Below are 19,509 nucleotides of genomic sequence, written 5' to 3' on the forward strand. Positions count from 1 at the left end.
CTGCCTTAAAAGGGGGGGACTGTGCTAATTGTTTTCTATGTATTTATTGTTGTTTTCATTTATGCGAACTGTGTCAAAATCACCAATCAAAAAATCTTGCAAGTGTCTTGAGGTCATCAGTGAAAAGTGGTACATAAGTAAGGCCAGTTGTTTGGCTGCAGGGGAGCAGAGGTGGTCTGCAGCACAAGCCAGACACCCAGGGTGCTTTATTGTGGGGTCAGTGCTCATCATACAATGAAGGGATTTTATTATTAATATTATTTTTTGCAGTTTCTACAGAGTGTTGTTGGCAACAAAATGCCAGCCTGCATTTCCCACCTCCCATCGGATTCAGAGTGCTTCCAGACAGGGGAAGCCTGATAAGTAAAAGGGGGGGGACCACAACTACTGCCAGAGACCTGTCTGCAGTATCTCAGTGACCCCTTGCCAAACAAAGCCCCCCGTCTGGAAGCACCCCAGATTTCTATATTCAGTCACCTGGTCTGCGCGTAATGCTCTGCTCCTCGCTTAGATGCCATTTCTGGGCAGGCCCTTCTGTGACTCACCAGCAATGCTGTCACTGTCGCCCTGCGATGGTGCTTTTCTTTCTTCCACGAGCACCTGCTGTGTAATCTATGGGTGACTGAGGAGTTCAGGCAAAACCAGTCCATCTTACGCAGAGTGCTTTGTATCTTGCAGGAGCATCTGACGGACTTGAAAGAGGAACTTGATAAGGATGAATGCAAACAGGAGCCCGAAGTTATTTATGAGACCAACTGTCACTGGGAAAGTTGTGTGAAGGAGTATGATACTCAGGAGCAGCTTGTCCATGTAAGTGGTGTCAGGGAAGAGACACCAGTCATAAATTTCAGGGGAAGGGGGTGTCGTCCTCCCTTCATATCATGATGCTGTGCGGCCAGAAGTCATGCAGCGAGCTACTGAAAGGGGCCGGTCAGGGCACAGCATATGTAAACCCTGCCAAATCAGGTCAAACTCCCAGAAGGACCGAGCTACTGACTAGCTTTTGATGGATTATTTTGTATTTTTCTCAGCATTCCAGCTGCTAAGACTGAGAAACCCTGGTAACGATAAACAACCTGCCTAGATAATTATAAACAACTGTTGCCTGATGTTGAGGCATTCCCAGCCCTTATTGTTAACTTGGAAACACTTGTCTTGCTTTGTCTGTTCCCTACAAAATGATGCTCAGGCTGAGGAAGTACGTTGGATCTTGGAGCTTTGTCAGCATAGCTTTGGCTCTCTGAGAACATGCAGGACCTGGATGATTTCTGGGCTAGAGTATTGGTTGCCTACAGACTGTGGTTTCCTTCTCTGACCTGGACCACAGGGTTTGAGCCCTGGGCCCCCTGTTGTATTCATGTCAAAAATACTCTCTGTGGAAACAACAAAGTGAGATAAAACTGCCATTTTTCCTTCTCTCCATTTAGCAGAGATTTTGGGTTTGTCAGCTTTGCAAACTGACAGTTATCATCAATTTTAATAATGGGTGTAATGGTAAGAGGAATGGGGGTGGGGATAGGATGCACATCCCAAACATGACTGGCTTTTCTATTCTTTTTAAATCTGGCAAGATAAATCAGCATTAAAACTAGTCTGCTTAGGGTGGATCTATTCTATACATACACACACACTACTTAAATTCAGCTTCCCCATTCACCACCTCACTGTGGAAACAATCTATGGCCTTTTAGATCAAGGGAGGGCAATTGTTTTTATTTGTTACTATGGTATGCATTTCCTTGTTTTTATATTGTAAGCTGCTCCATGATCCGCAGATGAAGGCTGGTGTGGAAATTTAATAAATAACAATAGCCTGCATTTCCACTCTGGTTGCTATAGAAAATATGAAGCCATCATGGAAAAGCAGTCCATTAAGCACTTTTAGGAGGCTAGGTAATAGAAAATAAGCAGGCTTGTCCCCTTTTCTCCATCAGGCTGCTTGGTTTCCATTTTGGTTGCTGAGGAAGATACTTTTCTTTCTTTGTGGCTAGCATGGAAACAGTCCTCCTTTGGGCTGGCAGAGAAGAGACAGAGAGATCCATCAGTCCACTCACAGAACTGCTTGGAATTCCATGTATTTGCTGGAATGAAGCAAAATGAGCCACTGTTTTTTAATGCCCTTTCCCAGTAATATGTATTGTGTGGGTCTTATTGATGGAAGGTTAGAACTAAGAAGAGCTCTTCTGGATCAGGCCAGTATCCTCTTCTCAGAGTGGCTAAGAAACATGCCAGTGGGAAGCCGGCATGTGAGATGTGAGCACAACAGCGCCCCCCCACTTGTGCTCCCTGTTCTCTACCAACTGGCATTAAGAGGCACATTGCCTGGGATATTAGCAGTAATATGTAGCCTTTGATAGCCTCCTCGTCCAGCAAGAAAGTGGTGCTGTCTTCCTTCTTCTTTTTTTAATAACCCGACTACTTCTTCTTCTTTCCTCTCCTTCCAGCATATCAATAATGATCACATTCATGGGGAGAAGAAGGAGTTTGTCTGCCGTTGGCAAGAGTGTACGCGGGAGCAGAAGCCATTCAAAGCACAGTACATGCTGGTAGTGCATATGCGAAGGCACACTGGGGAAAAGCCACACAAGTGCACGGTAAGATACTGGCACCATCAACATGCACACAGATTGGACTGGTTGCATCATGCTCATTTAAGCACAGAGTAGAAATCAAGGTGGGAATCTAAAGACATATATACCTGCTTGGTAAAATGTATAAAGCCTATGTGTGCTGGTCTAGCCCTGCCTTCCCCATGTTTGCATACATAGCATGTAGATTCCTGCACATGCATGCCCAATATCTTCCCTACAGAGGATGTGTGTGAGTAAAAATTTTGTTTATTGGATGTACACTACACTATGCCCATGCGTAGGGCAGGCTTGAGCAAGGAAGTATGGTGCTTTATCCAACACAACAAGCACTGAACTCCTGCAGACCCACATAACACAATTCAGACCACAGATTCCCCAAGCAGAGAGCAAATTGAATTGTGAAAGGAGTGTGCAGCACAAACATCACCAATGAGCAGGACTCCAAAACTGCCCTTCTCCTGTTCTGTTGGATGAGCAAGCTAGTTCTGTCTCTGATTTACTTCACCCACAAAGTATGGTGTTTCCTTGAAAGCCCCTCTGAGTAATTTAATCTAGGGATGGAGGCAATCTCCTTCTGCATTCTGGAAAGTTGCAGTCTAGCCAGGTTATCACCTCATAATCACTTGGCTACTACTCCTAACTCCCGAGTGAAGAACTCATTCCATATAGTGCCGTAATGTAAGTTAAAACCTCATCTGGTGGAGAGTTTGCTGTCCAGGTTCATTGTGTAGTGATTTTTCAACGTGTGCTTGGTCTTTAAAAGCAAACTGAGATGTGGAACCTGATTCAAACTGGACCAGAGACTAGGCTGGGGTGCAGTTTTTTAGACACATCCTTTTTGAGAGAATTTGTGATGGGGTGAAGGAGATGCCTAACAACTTTTCAGATCTCAAATTTTTGGTACTTAGATTAAGATCAGAGCTGCCCTTCATCCATATTTCTGCCCAGAGTCGTTGTGTACTGCTTCAAAATAGCTGAACTACTAGTTATCTCTATCCAGTAACATACATTTTTCAATGCAAAGAAATGGCACCTCAATGCACATGGAATGTCAGGGCAGCCCCACAGTTAAAGTGGCAGGATCTGTTGCCATTGCTGCACTAGGGATGTACTGGTGTTTATTGCAAACACATGAAGCATAGATAAAATACTTGTGTCACTAAATTAGGGCCTTCAGGCACATGTGCATGGCAGTTCGAAGATACAAGTGTGTTTACTATAGGAAACCTTGGTGTCTCCACAACTGTCATGCCTGCTGTGTAGAGAGTGCCTTAAGATAGCCATACAGAGTGGGCTGTGACTAAACATTCAGGCTCTCTGCTTTAAATCAGCTGCCCAGATTATGTGCATAGGGGGGTGGGGAAGCCCTTTACCCCCACAGCCTGCTCAGGAAAGATCTGCCTAGGAAATAACGTTCTTGGAGGAGGTGAAGATTGAAACCAGATGAGATGGAAAAATGCCTCCAGCTGATTAACACTCCTCTTTTGTTTTAGTTTGAGGGTTGCTCCAAAGCCTATTCGAGGCTAGAGAACTTGAAGACACACCTGAGGTCTCACACCGGTGAAAAACCTTACGTCTGTGAACATGAGGGCTGCAATAAGGCCTTTTCTAATGCTTCTGACCGAGCAAAACACCAGAACAGGACGCATTCCAATGAGGTAGGTGAAAGCCTTCACCAAAACAGGTAAAGGTGTTTTGTTTTTATTTAAATGCTGCTAATAATATATTCTTTACACACTTGGATTCTCTCACTCTCTCTCTCTCTCTCTCTGTGTGTGTGTGTGTACACACACACACACACACACACACACACACATATATATATATATATATATATATATATATATATATATACACACACACACACACATAGCAAATTACTACCATAATGATACACAACTCTTTTTAATATTTGCTGAGCTGCAAATATAGACTATGCTGGTTTGATATTTATGAATGCCAGCCTAGAAACCACCACACCGTTGAGCAGACATCCTCCCAAGCTGTGAGCCCACGGACTGGTTCTTGCCACATCCCAAGCCCTTCCTAATCCGAGCAGCTCCTCATGTTTGCTGTTTTGGAATGAAGCCCCACGGAGCTAGGATCCAAGCCTAATGCAGTTCCTGCCCTGTGGACACGCAAGGCTAGAACACAAGGCAAATGCTTTGTTAAGCCTTGCTAATGAAGATCCGTTATTAGGAGCTGGGGGAGGGCAGGAAATTGCATTTATTGTAAAGCATGTGATGGTCTACTGCAAAAGGCTAATGCTGAGGTTGAAATTTATATTACCACTAATTAAGAAAATGGCAGGAAGGTGGGGTGCTCCAAAGTTCTGAAAACAGCTGTGACCGGGCCAGGTTTAGCCTCTAGCCTCATTCGTAATGATTAATATGAATTCTATGAGTAAGTAGACTGGTATGGGGACTTTTAAAGTGACAACCTCAGCCTAGCCAACTTTGGGTGGCATCATGTTAGGGATCTCAGACTAATATGCCTCTCCATCTATTTTTAATCTCCTCTGCAAACTCAAGAGTTTCCTTTCGTACAAATATGGCAATGTGCTTGTTTCATTGCACAGGAGGGCTTGGAGGCAAGGTAGAGGGAGGATGGTTTAGAGAAAGAAGGGGTTACAAAGGTACTGGTAAGAAACATGGCATACACTGTGCCAGTATGAGGAGGGGGAACTGAGGTCTTTATTTTGAAAAATTAAGGTTGCAAAGTGATATGGCCATTTCAGAAACAGAACATATAATTTGCTTCATTAAGTAGTGCTGCATTTGTATGGAATGGATTTGTTCCAGGCATGGCACAAAATGTTGTTTGAAGTTTCTACCCAAATAATTTTTATTGTTTTTCATGTAAATACAAGAAGTTTGAATGGGTGGAAGGGGAATTAGAGACACCGCAGGTTAGAAGTCAAGGGTAGGCAGTGGGGAGCTCTGTGTGAGCACGTTTCGTGTGTGTCAAACCAGCACACACACACACCCAAACCCATTGTGTATTACTTCTGGTCAGCAACGACTTTTGCAACGTTGTGGGGAACCTCCAGGCTGCAAACCCAATGCTGTCCTCTCTGGCCTCTCTATTTGGGCCCCAGAATTCTCTCTAGGGCACTGCCCCCTTCCCCATGCCTTCTCTCTCCGTCCCATACCTCTCAGCCACCCTCCTCCATGCGCTCTTTGAATGTGGTCTTGAGATGCAATAATGCCTCTTACTTGTCTGGATGGAGAGAAAGCTGCATTGCGGGGCATGTAGAAATCTCTGGGTTTTCCATAAGTGGAACGCAACCTACATACAAAAGTAAGAGTCACATCCATTGCTCATCATTGCCTTTTGGTTCTGGAGCCCATGAAGGAATGAGTGAAGGAATGCAGCTCTCAGGTTCCCCACTTGGGTTTTACAAGATGGTCACACTGATGAAGAAACAGGGTGGCTGGCGTCATCTATTCTCCACAAGAGAGTGCCAGGTAAAATTCCCCCTCTTGACAATTGGCTGGACAGCAACTGTTACTTATCAGGGGAACTTCAATACTCAGCTCCCAAAAAGACCAGATGTAATGGTCAGAACTGACTCTGGAGGACTCTGCAGAGGGGAAAGTTCAGGAACTTTCTGGAAGGAATGGGGGTGAATTGTTTTTGGCAGAATTCACAAGGTTGGCCCTAATGATGTGGAGTATGAGTGACTAATGAAGTCCTTTATTTCTTGTTTCCGATGCAAACCATTCTTCAGGCTTCAGTCTGTTACCCTCCACTGATCTTCCCCTCCACTATTCAAGCCAAACTGTGCAGCAGCCCACCTAGCGTAGGAGGAGATAATAGTGCACATGAATTATTCTGGGTAGAAAAACATAGGCAGCTGCTTTATACAGAATCAGACCACTCACCCGTCTCAGTATTGTCTACACTGACTGGCAGCAGCTGTCCATGATTTCAGGCAGGGGACATTCCCTACCTGGAGATGGTGAGGATTTAACCTGGGACCTTCTGAATGCAAAGCACAATGCTCTGCATCTACCAGGCAAAGAGATACATAGGAAAAAGTAAATGCTCACTTCTTGCTAAAATTGGAAGAATGTATACCTGCTTATTCTTTGGATGGACGGCTTCCAAGGTCCCAGTGGAAAAGTACTTTAAACAGCTAGTTAGGCTGAAATGGCATTTTAAAATATGAATTCAGCCCTTCAGAAACAGTATCTCAGGGGCTATCCTGCTCTAACCGCATTTGTGCAAACGCACTCTGGATTTGGGAATGGATAAATTGCTGGCAGGGAGGTGAAGGGCAGGATACCTTCCTGTTTTCTTACTTCTCTTTCCAGCTGTGCAGTCCTTAACTTTGTTTGTGTTGTGGTTATCGGTGACTCATAGCTCCAATAGTTACAGCGTTATCCTCTTCAAAAGCACTGCACTTCTTTGGATTCCACCGTACAGCAATAACAGCTTACCCTCCTGACAGGTGATGGAGATGTGAGGGAGATCTGATGGCTTGTAAATCCAGTCTGGCTTGTCTCTCTGGCTCTCTGTAAAATAGGGTGCCTCTTTCCCTCCTGCTGGCCTCCCAGGCTACCATATTTCAGCAGAAAGGTTTCCTTGAAGAGATTCCCTGTACATCTCAGCCATATCCCATGCTAATCCTTGTTAACATTCCTGCGGCAACTGGAACAAATGCAAATCAAGCAAAATACTATTAGGCAAGGTGTTAGAATATTTTGGGTTGACACCCCAGGACAATTTCATCTTTCCATCTGTACACAGACACACACCCTTCCTTACCAGCAGCCCAGGGCATATCAGTCCTAAGCAACTCAGAGAAAGACACTACATCTGGGGTATGAGAAAAGTTTTTCGGCACAACTGCATTTCAGTTGATTTTTTCCAATGGTTTTTTTCAGACCCAGACTAAGTAATGCTAAAACTAGCCCCAGTGAGATTAATGGAACTTAAGTTAGTCACTCACAACTGAGTTCATTATTGATTTTGGTGGCCTGCTTTAACCATGATTAAGCCCAAACCAATGAAACTAGTCTGTCAGAGGGAGATCTGCACACAGCTATTACAGAATCTGCTGTATGTTGGATCAGTGCTTGCAAAAATCACTACCCATTGAGAAATGGCGCATTCAAGCCGCTCCCATGTCCGCTCCAAATTCACACCAACGTTGTCATTCAAGCAAAATTGTCATTGAACTGTGTCTTGTATATTTCTGTCTGCTTCAGGTGTATAACTTTAGATGTGTTCCCATTGGCAGAAACCCTACGTCTGTAAAATTCCGGGCTGCACAAAGAGATACACAGACCCCAGTTCTCTCAGGAAACACGTGAAGACTGTGCACGGGCCAGAGGCCCATGTCACCAAGAAACAACGCAATGACGTTCACCTGAGACCGCCTGCACTGAAGGAAAACAGTGACAATGAAGCAAGTGCCAAGCAGAGTGGAAAGCCTTCAGACGAGCAGGCTGAGGCAAACAGCACCACCAGAGGCATGGAGGACTGCTTACAAGTCAAAACAATAAAGACGGAGAACTCTGTGGTAAGAGATGCACTTGCTTTGAAATACTGGTGATGACATTTAATATGCCAAGTGGCAAATGAAGTTACCCAATTTTCCCTACCACCACCTTTTCAAATCTCCCAGCTCAGATTTCACTAAGGCCCACCTACGGTCCTATGCATATTTTCTTCTCTATGTGAAATATTCCAAAGGGTTACAGCAATGTTGCAATGTTAATGAAGGCATTAACTGCTGTAAGCATTTTGAAAAGCATTCTCTCACACACTCTCTCCAGCTGGGTTTTAACTTTTGACAACAGAATTCATTCAAGATTTGCCTACACTTCCTTTTTGTATAAATCAGAGCTTGCTCTTAATAGACGGCACTCTCAATACCTTGCATTCAAGCAAAATATACCATGCCCAAAACATCTTTGTGATATGACCTCTTCCACTCTGTAAAGTGCTGTGCACACTGATGATGCAATAGAAATAATAATTAACCATGTCTACGTATTGTATTTTAAGAGGCCAAACGTTCATTGACCTGTGTCGTGGATGTTGCTTATTTGCCATTATTTTTTGGTTCTCTCCATTGCTCCATCCGTACCCTTGGCCCTTTCCTTTTGTGCTGTCTGTGTTCTAACAACCTGTTCTTTCTCCTCTCTTAACTTTCTCTACTCTACTTCACAAGGACAGTCGGTACTGAGGTGAGCAAATACACTGTCTTTGTCATAGTCTCTGTACAAAAGACATAAAATGTGCATATCTGTCCAGGTGCCAAAGTAGAATGTGTGGGTGAAATAGCCATGGTCCATATTTCTTTCTACTTCATCCTTTCCATACTGGCATTTCACTAATTACTCCTTTTTATGGCTTACTTTCAATTCAGGCTGGAGTCAAATTTATCCAGGCACAAGGCAAAGCTGAACCGTTTAATATTCCAAGCAGTGGCAGCAATTATTAAATAAGACTTGTGTCGCACCATTAGCCTGTGTTGCAAACATAGCTGTTCTAGTGTACTGCTGTGGCATTACAGGTCATAGATTTCATGCATGATGACAGTCCTATGCTGTTGTGCCTGTTTCAGAGTTTACTTTGCTACAGATAGCATTGCCAACATCTCCTGGTTAGCATCTCAGCACTTCTCTAGTAAATGTGGGGCTCTATGGAGCCCTGTGACCTTCTCTTTTCACAGCAAATCTATTGTTCTTAGGTGGGCAATGGAAAGAACTGTCCACCCACCCACCCTGCTGTATTCTGTAGAACTGAGATGTTGTGAAAAAGAAGGAAACCTTTAAACCAAGTGTCATCTGGCATTCCAGCTCTACAGCCATCTAGGATCAGCAATCGTAAATCATCATTCCATAGCCTAGACAGCAAAGAGCTTTTCCTTTGAGCCAGCAGAAAACATTTAACCTTTATTGCAAATAAATTACTTAATGTGAAATATACCTCCTAATAAAAAAAAACATTTACCAAACCTAAGCCTGCAAATCATGCCCTTATCTGTCTATAAAGACTGTCGGACAAGCATGTAAGGGTCCTTTGAACCATGAGTCGTGCACTGTGCCTGAAGCTTTTGGGGCTTGATTCTGCTGCAGACAAACAGGCACACTGTAGAGTTTGTGGAGTGGGGAAGATCTTCTAATGTTCCAGGTTTATCTCAGAAAAGCATCAAGAGCTTAAGTTTCTTGAATGGGCACATACAGTTCTTCCAAGTTAACAAAAAAAAAAACCACCCTCAGGGCTTTTAGCTCCCTGATGTTTACATACCCGTGCTTGAAAAAGGCATAAAAATTAGCTTAATCACTTATCTTATGGAAAACCTGTGTCCACACTACAGTGCCATCACACTTGCGGGCAATAATGAACACATTGGCTTTATCACCTAATGAGGATTTGTTTACACAGAAAACAGACCTGGCTTAGTTAAGTTTGATTGAAGCCTGGGGCTGGGGTGACTGCTTGGTTTGGCTTTTAATTCTTTTAATGTACAAAATTCCAGTGATGCAAGATAGACACTAAAAAGTTCTACAACTGTTTCAAAACTGATGATTGCTAAGTTAAACATGAGCATCCCATTTTGTAGTACTAGTTGTATAAATAAATACAGTACAAAAGATACTGGAATGAATAATACACATTTTAAGTATATGCCAATCCACAAAGCCCTTTGTATAGGCCAAGTGGTGAAAACAGGTTACCCAGTTAAAATAACCAGTCCCAATTCATTCAGTCGTGGGGAGCCTGAGCAGCAACAAAAATAAAACAAATTTTCACAATGAAATTATGCTCTTTAAAAAATAAAATAAATGCAGGATTAAGTTGTACAAGTTTGCCTTTTAAAAGGTTTGTTTTCATAAATCCCCCCAAGTGCCTCTTATTTTTAAGTACTTTTTGATGCTGTTCATTTCAATGCTATTTTTCTTATTCGTATTTGAGTAATTTTGTCTCACTGGAGGGAGACTGGAATATTACATTATGGAAGTTATGAAGGTCTTTTATCTTTCTTCCTGTAATATTGATTCATTATTACAGTGGTACCTCGCGTTACATACACTTCAGGTTACATACGCTTCAGGTTACAGACTCCGCTAACCCAGAAATAGTATCTCGGGTTAAGAACTTTGCTTCAGGATGAGAACAGAAATCGTGCTCTGGTGGCGCGGTGGCAGCGGGAAGCCCTATTAGCTAAAGTGGTGCTTCAGGTTAAGAACAGTTTCAGGTTAAGAACAGACCTCCAGAACTAATTAAGTACTTAACCCGAGGTACTACTGTATTATCATTATCATCAGAAGCTGCTTTGGATGGGCTCTGCCCCCCCCCCCAAAAGCACCATATAAATATTTTAAAATAAATTTTTTTTTTGCCCTTTCTGTGATCTAATCCAATAGGTTTTGTTAACACTTGTGGTTTTTGCCAGCAACATTGCAAGATCACATCTGATGCGATGATGTCATGGACACCTCTAAACAAAACCATGCTGGTCACCATGGCTAATCGGAGTAACGATGTGGGCAGAATATGGCAGAAGGCAGGGGTGAAAAGGAAGAGAATGCTACAATGGTGCAGAGAAGGAGGAGCAACCACAGGAAGGAAAGGGTGGTGGAACAACAGAAGTTTTCAGCAAGCTTATGCATTTTTTCTAGTAATTTGCTTGCCTTGTCTTGATCCTTCTAGTTTTGTGGATGTGAACTGTGAAATGAGAAAATTTGGTGCAGCCGTAATAATGTTAGCAAAGCAAAGCTGATACTGGGGAAGAACCATCACATTGATGCAAACCTCCTCCTCTTTCTTTGTTTTCTCTAAGATGTATCAGTCCAGTCCTGGTGGCCAATCCTCATGCAGCAGTGAACCATCACCACTTGGGAGCACCAACAACAATGACAGTGGAGTCGAAATGAACATGCACAGTGGGGGAAGTCTGGGGGACCTGACCGCGTTGGAGGATGGCACTCCTGTTGTAGACTCGACGGTCTCATCTGGCAATTCAACCGTCAGTCTGCAGCTGAGGAAACAAATGACAACCATGCAACGCCTTGAGCAGCTCAAGAAAGAGAAACTCAGGACAGTGAAGGATTCTTGCTCGTGGGTGAATCCGGCCCCACAAGTCAGAAATACCAAGCTGCCTCCCATCCCAGGCAATGGTAAGTCTGGCCACTGTTTGAGATCTGTCCATAAGCATTAACTCAGCTGAGTTGGTTAAAGCATGGTACTGATAACGCCAAGGTTGCAGGTTTAATCCCTGTATGGGACAGCTGCATATTCCTGCATTGCAAGGGGTTGGATTAGAGATCCTTAGGGTCCCTTCCAACTCTACAATTCTATGATCTCACAGCTTACCTTGCTAGTGTTTCAAGGGCCTGCCATTATCATCCCCTGCACTTCCTCCTCCCTACTTTAAAACAAATACAAGGGTTGAGCTGGGATCCAAACCCAAACATAGAACATGCAAACAGACTTCCATTAGTTTGCTGAACTCTCCAACTCAGTTATCATATTGCAAGGTGGTTGTATGCACTTCCTTGTCTCCCTGAGAAACTGCTGCTGAACCTGACACTGCCGTACTACAAGAAGGCTCTTGCCTTCCCAGGCAAATTTCCTTCCTCTCGCTCTCAGTTTTTCTCCTAGAGTACCCTGGGCTCAGAGGGGAAATCTAAATGATCTATGAGGAACTGTTTCTTTCACCATGAAAATGGCATTGTTACATTTTTGTGGCGTATATTTACAAACTCTGTAAGTGTGGAGTCCCAGGAGTATGCTAAGTCAATAGGAAAGACTGGACGTGGGAGGTCCAGTTGAATAGCACTGCATTATAATCATCTCTGGGTAGGAAGTGACTCCTCTTTGTAAATCTTTGAAATCATTCTTCATAGCTGATTGATGGTACTTGTTTAAAGGAAGCTGTGCCCATCATATTTTTCATTCTGACACAGTATAGCCCTAAGACATTCTCTCATAGCTGTTTCGGTGGTAATTTAATGTGTGACTCTGCAACAGTCACGGTATTGCTTTTCGATGCCCAGGTCCCTGTTCTCCTTTGCAATCTACATTTCCTTTTGCTGGGGAGAGACACTTGTTTCCCCCCCCCACCCCCTTTCCAAGAGCTAAAGCTGATATGACAGAGTCATCCTATGTGCATTATCACAGATCAAGCCTATTTGCTAGCACTTCAAAAACCTGCAAAACCTGTTTGACCAAACTTGGCAGCCAAGCAAAGGATATGTGTGTGTACAGCAATGGGCAACAGTGGCTCTGTCACACCATCTTCAGATGTTTTCAATACTATTTGCTGTCCCCAGCACATGGTAAGCAACCCTGATAACAGCCTGAATATGTTGCATGTGGTAGATGCTTGGTAATTTGGGGAAACGGGGAGGTAAGATGAGTTCAAGTAACAAAGTACTAGCAACCGAGTTGTCTCTCTGCTATCAACACTGAATAACAAGCCTCTTTTCTCTACCACTCTCCACCAGGCTGTCTACTGGACAACATGGGTGGTGGTGGTTCTTCTGCAGCGCTGCCTAACCCAAGGATAACAGACCTGTCCATCAACGAGGTCACAATGCTGAACCAACTAGTAGAACGTCGCGACAGCTCAACCAGCACCATCAGCTCTGCCTACACCGTCAGCCGCAGGTCATCAGGGATATCCCCTTACTTCTCCAGCCGCCGTTCCAGTGAAGCGTCACAGTTTGGAACCCGGCCAAACAACACAAGCTCTGCTGACTCCTACGACCCCATTTCCACGGATGCCTCTCGCAGATCGAGCGACGCCAGCCAGTGCAGCGGAATCCCAGGTCTTCTGAACCTCACACCGGTGCAGCACTACAGGCTGAAAGCCAAGTATGCTGCTGCCACAGGGGGCCCTCCACCTACCCCCCTGCCTAACATGGAAAGGATGACCCTGAGGAATAAAATCTCCCTTCTGGATGGGCCAGAGCCTGCTCTGCCTTCTTTTCGCCTTCCTCCTGGGCCACGGCGTTGCAGTGACAGCAACGCTTATGGGTATGGTGCGTCCCTGGGATTTGCTCACGATGGACCTGGCAACAATGCAAGACGCGCAAGTGATCCGGTGAGGAGACCTGCTGGAGAGCCAGTTTCCCTCCCCAGAGTCCATCGTTTCAACAGCACCAACAGTATGAACCCACTCCACCCTCCTGCAGAGAGAAGGAACTTCGGCCTTCCAAACTTTGCACGTTCCGATGGAAGCCTCGCCAGGCACATCTATTCCCCACGGCCTCCGAGTATCACCGAGAACGTTGCCATGGAAGCGATGTCTGGCGAGGCCGATGGCTCCGTCGGAGATGATGACATTGTGCTACCTGATGATGTAGTGCAATACATCAAATCGCAAAACGGTGTCATGGCCGCAGACAACTCTTCCGCAGGCTATGGCAATGAAATGCAGAACTTCCAAGTGAATGCAAAAGTGCAACACAGCAACCTGGGAAGCCAACTCAGCAGGGTGGCTGCTCCAGATGTGGGTATGAATCACGCAGCTCCAATGATGAGTGAGTGTCACATGAACTTTGGAGCAGATTCTGACTTGAGCAAGAACAACATGCCCGTCCAGTGGAATGAAGTCAGCTCAGGTACGGTGGACGCATCCTCTGCTCAAGCAAAGCAACAGTTCCCTCCACGTAACTTAGCTGTGGTTCATCAAAAGCACAACTTTGGCCAGTACCAGAACTTTAGCCATCAGCAGATGCAGGTGGGTCAAAACAATATGAATGGAAACCTGCAACAGTTTGTGCAGAAAAACACAAGCGTAGATGGACAAAGATTAAACTGCATGCACTTAAGGCAGCAACAGGTGAATCCGGGACCCAGTAACAATCCAGATTTGAACTCGCATGAAGCGTACCATCAGGTTCATCAAATGCTGAGCCCAAACACAATGGGGGGTGACCTCAACCAGCTTTCTCCTCCCTGTAACAACATGATATTGAAGCCTGCATCCCATGCTCATCCTCAGCAGATAGATATTATGGCTGATCCCACATCAATGGTTGACAGTAGCAGAGAATGCATAATGCACAGTCAGGTCACACAGGAACCAGGACACCAGCAGGGCTTTTCGTCTCAGCCAAACCACATGAACTTTCCCATGACACAGGAAGTCTTCCATCAACCTTCTGCATTAATGACCTCCAGTCAGCAAGACTTTGAGCCACAACAGGATATGATAGGTACTGTTGCACAGAGCTTCCCTTCTGGTCTAGTTCAGCCTCATCCTCCACCTAATCCCAGTCCAGCGAACAGGCACCGAGGGATGTGTGCTATGCAACACTTGGGCTACATGAGAATATCTCACCCGGCTAATGATGTGAGCCCAGGGCAGGAAAGGGTAGAGTTCACCCCCAAGAGAACAACTGGTGTAGCATCATCGCAGCCACAGCAATACAATAACAGCATGGGGGGAAACCATTTGATGCACTATTATGGCCAAATACACATGTATGAACAAAATGGGAATTTTAATACCCATGCAGACTGTAGTGTAAGACAACAGCAGTGTGCACTGAACATCAAGCCAGGCACAATGCCATCTCCTGGGGCTAATCAAGTATCAAGCACTGTGGACTCACAGGTTCTGGAGCCTCCTCAGATAGATTTTGATGCCATCATGGATGATGGGGACCATTCAAGTCTGATGTCAGGGACCCTGAGCCCTAGCATCCTACAGAATCTCTCCCAGAACTCTTCCCGCCTTACAACTCCCCGAAACTCTCTGACACTGCCATCCATACCAGCTGGAATTAGTAATATGGCAATAGGGGACATGAGCTCTATGTTGACAACCCTAGCAGAAGAAAGTAAATTTCTGAACATGATGTCTTAATGCTTAAAGCATAACTGTCTAGAAGTATCCAAGAGATTACATGCTAAGCAATTTTATGATTCTTTTTTTAAAAAATAAAAAAGGTTTCCATAGAGTAGACCTTTTTTTTTTTTACAAGTATTAAATCTGACCATCACTTCCACTATTTTCCCTTGTCATAGGCTGAAAAGTCTCATAGGTTGCAATCCAATGTAGCAAGCTACACTCAGCTCAGCTTACTTCTGAGTAGGTATCTATTGGGATTGCTTCAGTAGTTTCTCAACCCTTCAGCTAAAAAAGATGGGACTTGTCCGGATGTGGAACACTAGAGGGGTATGGGCAAAAATACTGAAAAGCATTGTTTCATATGAAGCTCTGCTTTGAAACTGTACCTGTTTTGCCATCTCCTTTTGGTTTCCCCTTAATTATCACTGCAAAAATGTGGTTTCTTGCCCACTTCAGTCACAAATGGATGGGTGCAGTTTTGACCCAAACCCAAAAGCCATACTGTGTATGCTTAACGCTTTGCTTTGTGACCAGATGGTGCAGGCATGCACACACATGCGTGTGTGAATGCACACATACACAGCATTATTTATGCAGCCAATATAGCTCTTTGTAGCTTGCAGCTTAGCCAAGAAGCATCAGCTCCTGAACAGTTTTGCAGCAAAGTGCCTTACTGTGCATTACTTGCTGAGTCGTCAAGGCATCTCTTGTCCATTAACGTCAACTAAAGTGTATCTTAAAGCATATATAAAATAAAGATGCATTAACGTAAGGCACTGCAGTCTATATAATAAGACATTGGAGAGGGACACATTGATGGGGAGGAGATGTGAAAGATGGATGCCCTGTGTGGAATTGCTTGTTTTTTAATCAGAGGGTAATTTTTACAAGTTGGTTTATATCACAGAGAATTTAGTGGAGGTTTGAAAATGCCACTAATTTAAAATCATTTCTACGCTAGTAGGATAAAGTTCCCTGCCATGCATAACACAAAATGGTTATTAAAGACTGCGAATCACTTTCTAAATATTGAAATTGAAAGCACAAAGGGGATGGACACATCAAAGCCACATTTATCACTTTGGGGTACTTTTTGATTATGTTATAGGCAGAAGGTGTTTGCCCTCCATTCACTAGTCTCTCCAGGTCTGGTATATGGTGCCACTGAAAAGGAGCACAGTTCTCCTTACAAGTTTTTGGCGTGGCAGAGTTTTCAAGGCGTAGATTTTTACATCAGTTTTGCATTGGTTACCCTTCCCCCTTATTATAAATAAGGGGGAACTCCCATACATCCTAAATGCTAAATCTAATCATACAGGAGCATAATCAGCATGCCAAAATGTCAGGAAAAGATCACTTTGGTCGTGACTTTAATCACATCAAAAAAATTAAGATGAGAATTAGGCATGAAGTCCCACTGAAATTAGTGAAAGATTTCAAAATTGCAATCTTTATTATTTTCTCATTCACAAAGGCTAAATACAAGACCTTGGGGGGAAGGCAGAGAATAAAATCCACAGGATTTTCTGGGTTTTGCAGTATCATGTGTTCTGTCATTGCCTATCTACCTGTGAAACCAGAATGTAATCAAAAATTGTGAATGAACTTTGATCAAGTGAATTTGATGTTCATCCTTTATTTCAAACTGCAGTGCAACCTGTTGGCCTAGTCAAGACTGGTGAGCCTCCTCACAGGGCATGACCTTCAAGGGATAATTATAAAAGGGTTGCAGAATGGCTTGGTTGTGTGAATCATGATCACTGAACTTTTCGTAGAATTACAATAATCAAGAGTGTTCGTGGGCCAAGTCCATTCCGGATGCCCCTTGAATTAATGGATCAGAACTTGGCCTGGTGGCAAGCCGCCATCTTCCATGGATACATGGGGGTGGGGGAGTCACCCACTTACTCATTGCTTTCTTCAGCTTTACAAAGTGGTCTTCCTGCCTTTACTGTAATAGTATTATAACAACAATACTGGCTTTGTATATATATTCTGTATATTAATAAGAGTACTGTAGCTGAATTGTTCTGTCTTTATACCTTCAGGACCTTTTTAGCTGTTTTGTACATCATAAGGATTGCAGTCACATGCTATAACTGTATATAAATGTTTTTGTACATTAAAAAAAGTAATTTTTTTTCATAATTTCCATTTGTTATTACTTTTTTCCTATCCAGGCTGCAGTCACAGCAGAAGCCTTGCTTAAAGCACAGTGCAGATTCATTGATGGGCCACTTCACACACTATAGAGTTAAGTGCATAGGCAAGATGTTAAAGGTGTACACCTAAAAATATAAAGTGTGAAGATGACAAACATCTTTGCAGAGCAGGGGGCTGTGATTAGCTACAGCTTACTAATAAGTGGACTCTTGGAGAAATTGGCATGAGGTGTGAGATCATGGCCTTGATTCTTCTGGGTCAAATCCTGACCTTCAGAGGTTACAGCCAGTGCAAGGAAAACTACTCCCTGTTCCCTGATGGATGAATGAATGGCTGCTCAGTTAAGAAAGGGTGCCACAGCTGTATCCCTTAAATGGGCTAATATACGGTATGCTTGCAACCTCTATAAATGGTGCAAATGGTTTGGGCACTAGCAGCTTCATCCTCAGTGTTGCTTGGGAATTCTAAGAAATAAAAAAAAACCAACCCAGTGCAGTTTAGGAAGGTTCTGTCCTCCATCTTGATTCAAAATGGCATCCAACTATATCCAAACATAGATGAAAACCTGCTCCTTAATCTCAGGAACCACAATGCAAAATTTGATTACACTCTCTTAAGAGATGTCCAAATGAATAGCAAACAAACAGCTTTGCATACCATACTTCCCATGCATATTTCTTTTGTCCGACTATTGTTGCTCCTTGCTGGAACAGACTCCTGGTTTCTTTAAACCTGCAAAAACCAGTTTCTCAGAGTGGCTGCACCACCAGAAGTGATCCCTCTCATACATTATACTTTCACTATACACATTTGATTAAAATCTGTACAATTTTAAAGGTTCTGTCCATTACCTTGGATTCAGATGGCACACAGTTCAAACGTAGATGAAAACCTGCTCCTTGATCTCAGGAAGTTTGTAGCCATTTTTCGGTCCTCGGGAAGGGTGAATTATTCATCCTGTTTCTGGAGTGACCAGATGCAAAGAAAGGGAAAGAAAGATCAGCTGCACTGGGGATTTCAGCAGGTGCAGAGTATCTTACTGTTGCTTGACAAGCTGTAGTTGCAAAAAAAAAAGTCTTCTACAAAACTATTAAAAGGTTCAGCAGTCCTTTTCTCCTGTGCCTCTTGTCATCCTGAGAGTAGCAAATTCTGTATCTGCATAATATGAATGTGGAATTATGGTGTATGCACAGCTCTTCTTTGTTCCTTTTGATGTCAGCAGAAACAAATGACCTAGGCAGCAGGCATTTTACTCATCTGGACAGAAGCAGGAGGAGGACACTGGACTTGGCTGCCCAAGCCTCTAGTCTTGCTTGTCTCTCCACTGGTGGGAGCACTGCTGATACCAAGCTAGTTCAACAAGTTAGCAACCAAAGCAACCACAAGGCATGGGGAAGGAGGTAGTTGAGGAGCATACAAAGCTGCCTATTACTGAGTGAGATCATTGGTCCACAATCTTGTCCTGTGTCCTTTGCCTCTCTTGATTGGCAGCAGCTCTCCAGAGTTTCTAGCAGAGGTTAGCTGATAAGTTTAATTGGAAGTACCAAGGATTTCACTCGATACCTTCATGCAAAGAAGATGCTCTACTACTGAGCTAAGGCTCCTCCCCAAAGAGGAACTGCCATCTCAGATTTTGGATTTGACATGTAGCCCACGTTGCAATGATAGAAGAGTTTAGAGACATCCTTGCAAAGCATGTTGCCAGGATGTTAAGGCTTGCAGGATGTACCATTACCAGAAATTGAAAGTTGATAAGCCAACATCCACACAAGAATCTCTTCTTTTTATTAAAGTTATTCTTTCTCATTCATTTACTGGTTCTCATTTGAAACCTAAAATCAGGACAATACATTAGCCAAAAACACTAGCCACTAGAGTTGGACATTGTCACACTCTATCCAAGAGCAGCCATTCCACTGCCCCCCTGAATGGTCT

At 43.7% G+C, this 19,509-nt stretch overlaps 1 protein-coding gene across 5 annotated transcripts in view; it reads left to right on the forward strand.

The window, feature by feature from the left end:
* GLI2 (GLI family zinc finger 2) overlaps nucleotides 1-15,523 on the forward strand; it is a 190,336-nt gene extending 174,813 nt beyond the window's left edge. For all 5 annotated transcript variants that reach the window (XM_053403207.1, XM_053403247.1, XM_053403218.1 and 2 more), the window contains 6 exons: nucleotides 679-810; nucleotides 2,445-2,594; nucleotides 4,085-4,249; nucleotides 7,837-8,118; nucleotides 11,392-11,728; nucleotides 13,058-15,523. In XM_053403207.1, the coding sequence (XP_053259182.1) occupies nucleotides 679-810; nucleotides 2,445-2,594; nucleotides 4,085-4,249; nucleotides 7,837-8,118; nucleotides 11,392-11,728; nucleotides 13,058-15,426 (3,435 nt within the window). In that variant the 3' untranslated portion in view covers nucleotides 15,427-15,523. The remainder of the gene's footprint in view (nucleotides 1-678; nucleotides 811-2,444; nucleotides 2,595-4,084; nucleotides 4,250-7,836; nucleotides 8,119-11,391; nucleotides 11,729-13,057) is intronic.
* Nucleotides 15,524-19,509: the final 3,986 nt, after the last annotated feature.

Source organism: Podarcis raffonei, chromosome 1, assembly GCF_027172205.1.
Source record: "Podarcis raffonei isolate rPodRaf1 chromosome 1, rPodRaf1.pri, whole genome shotgun sequence".
Lineage (NCBI taxonomy): Eukaryota > Metazoa > Chordata > Lepidosauria > Squamata > Lacertidae > Podarcis > Podarcis raffonei.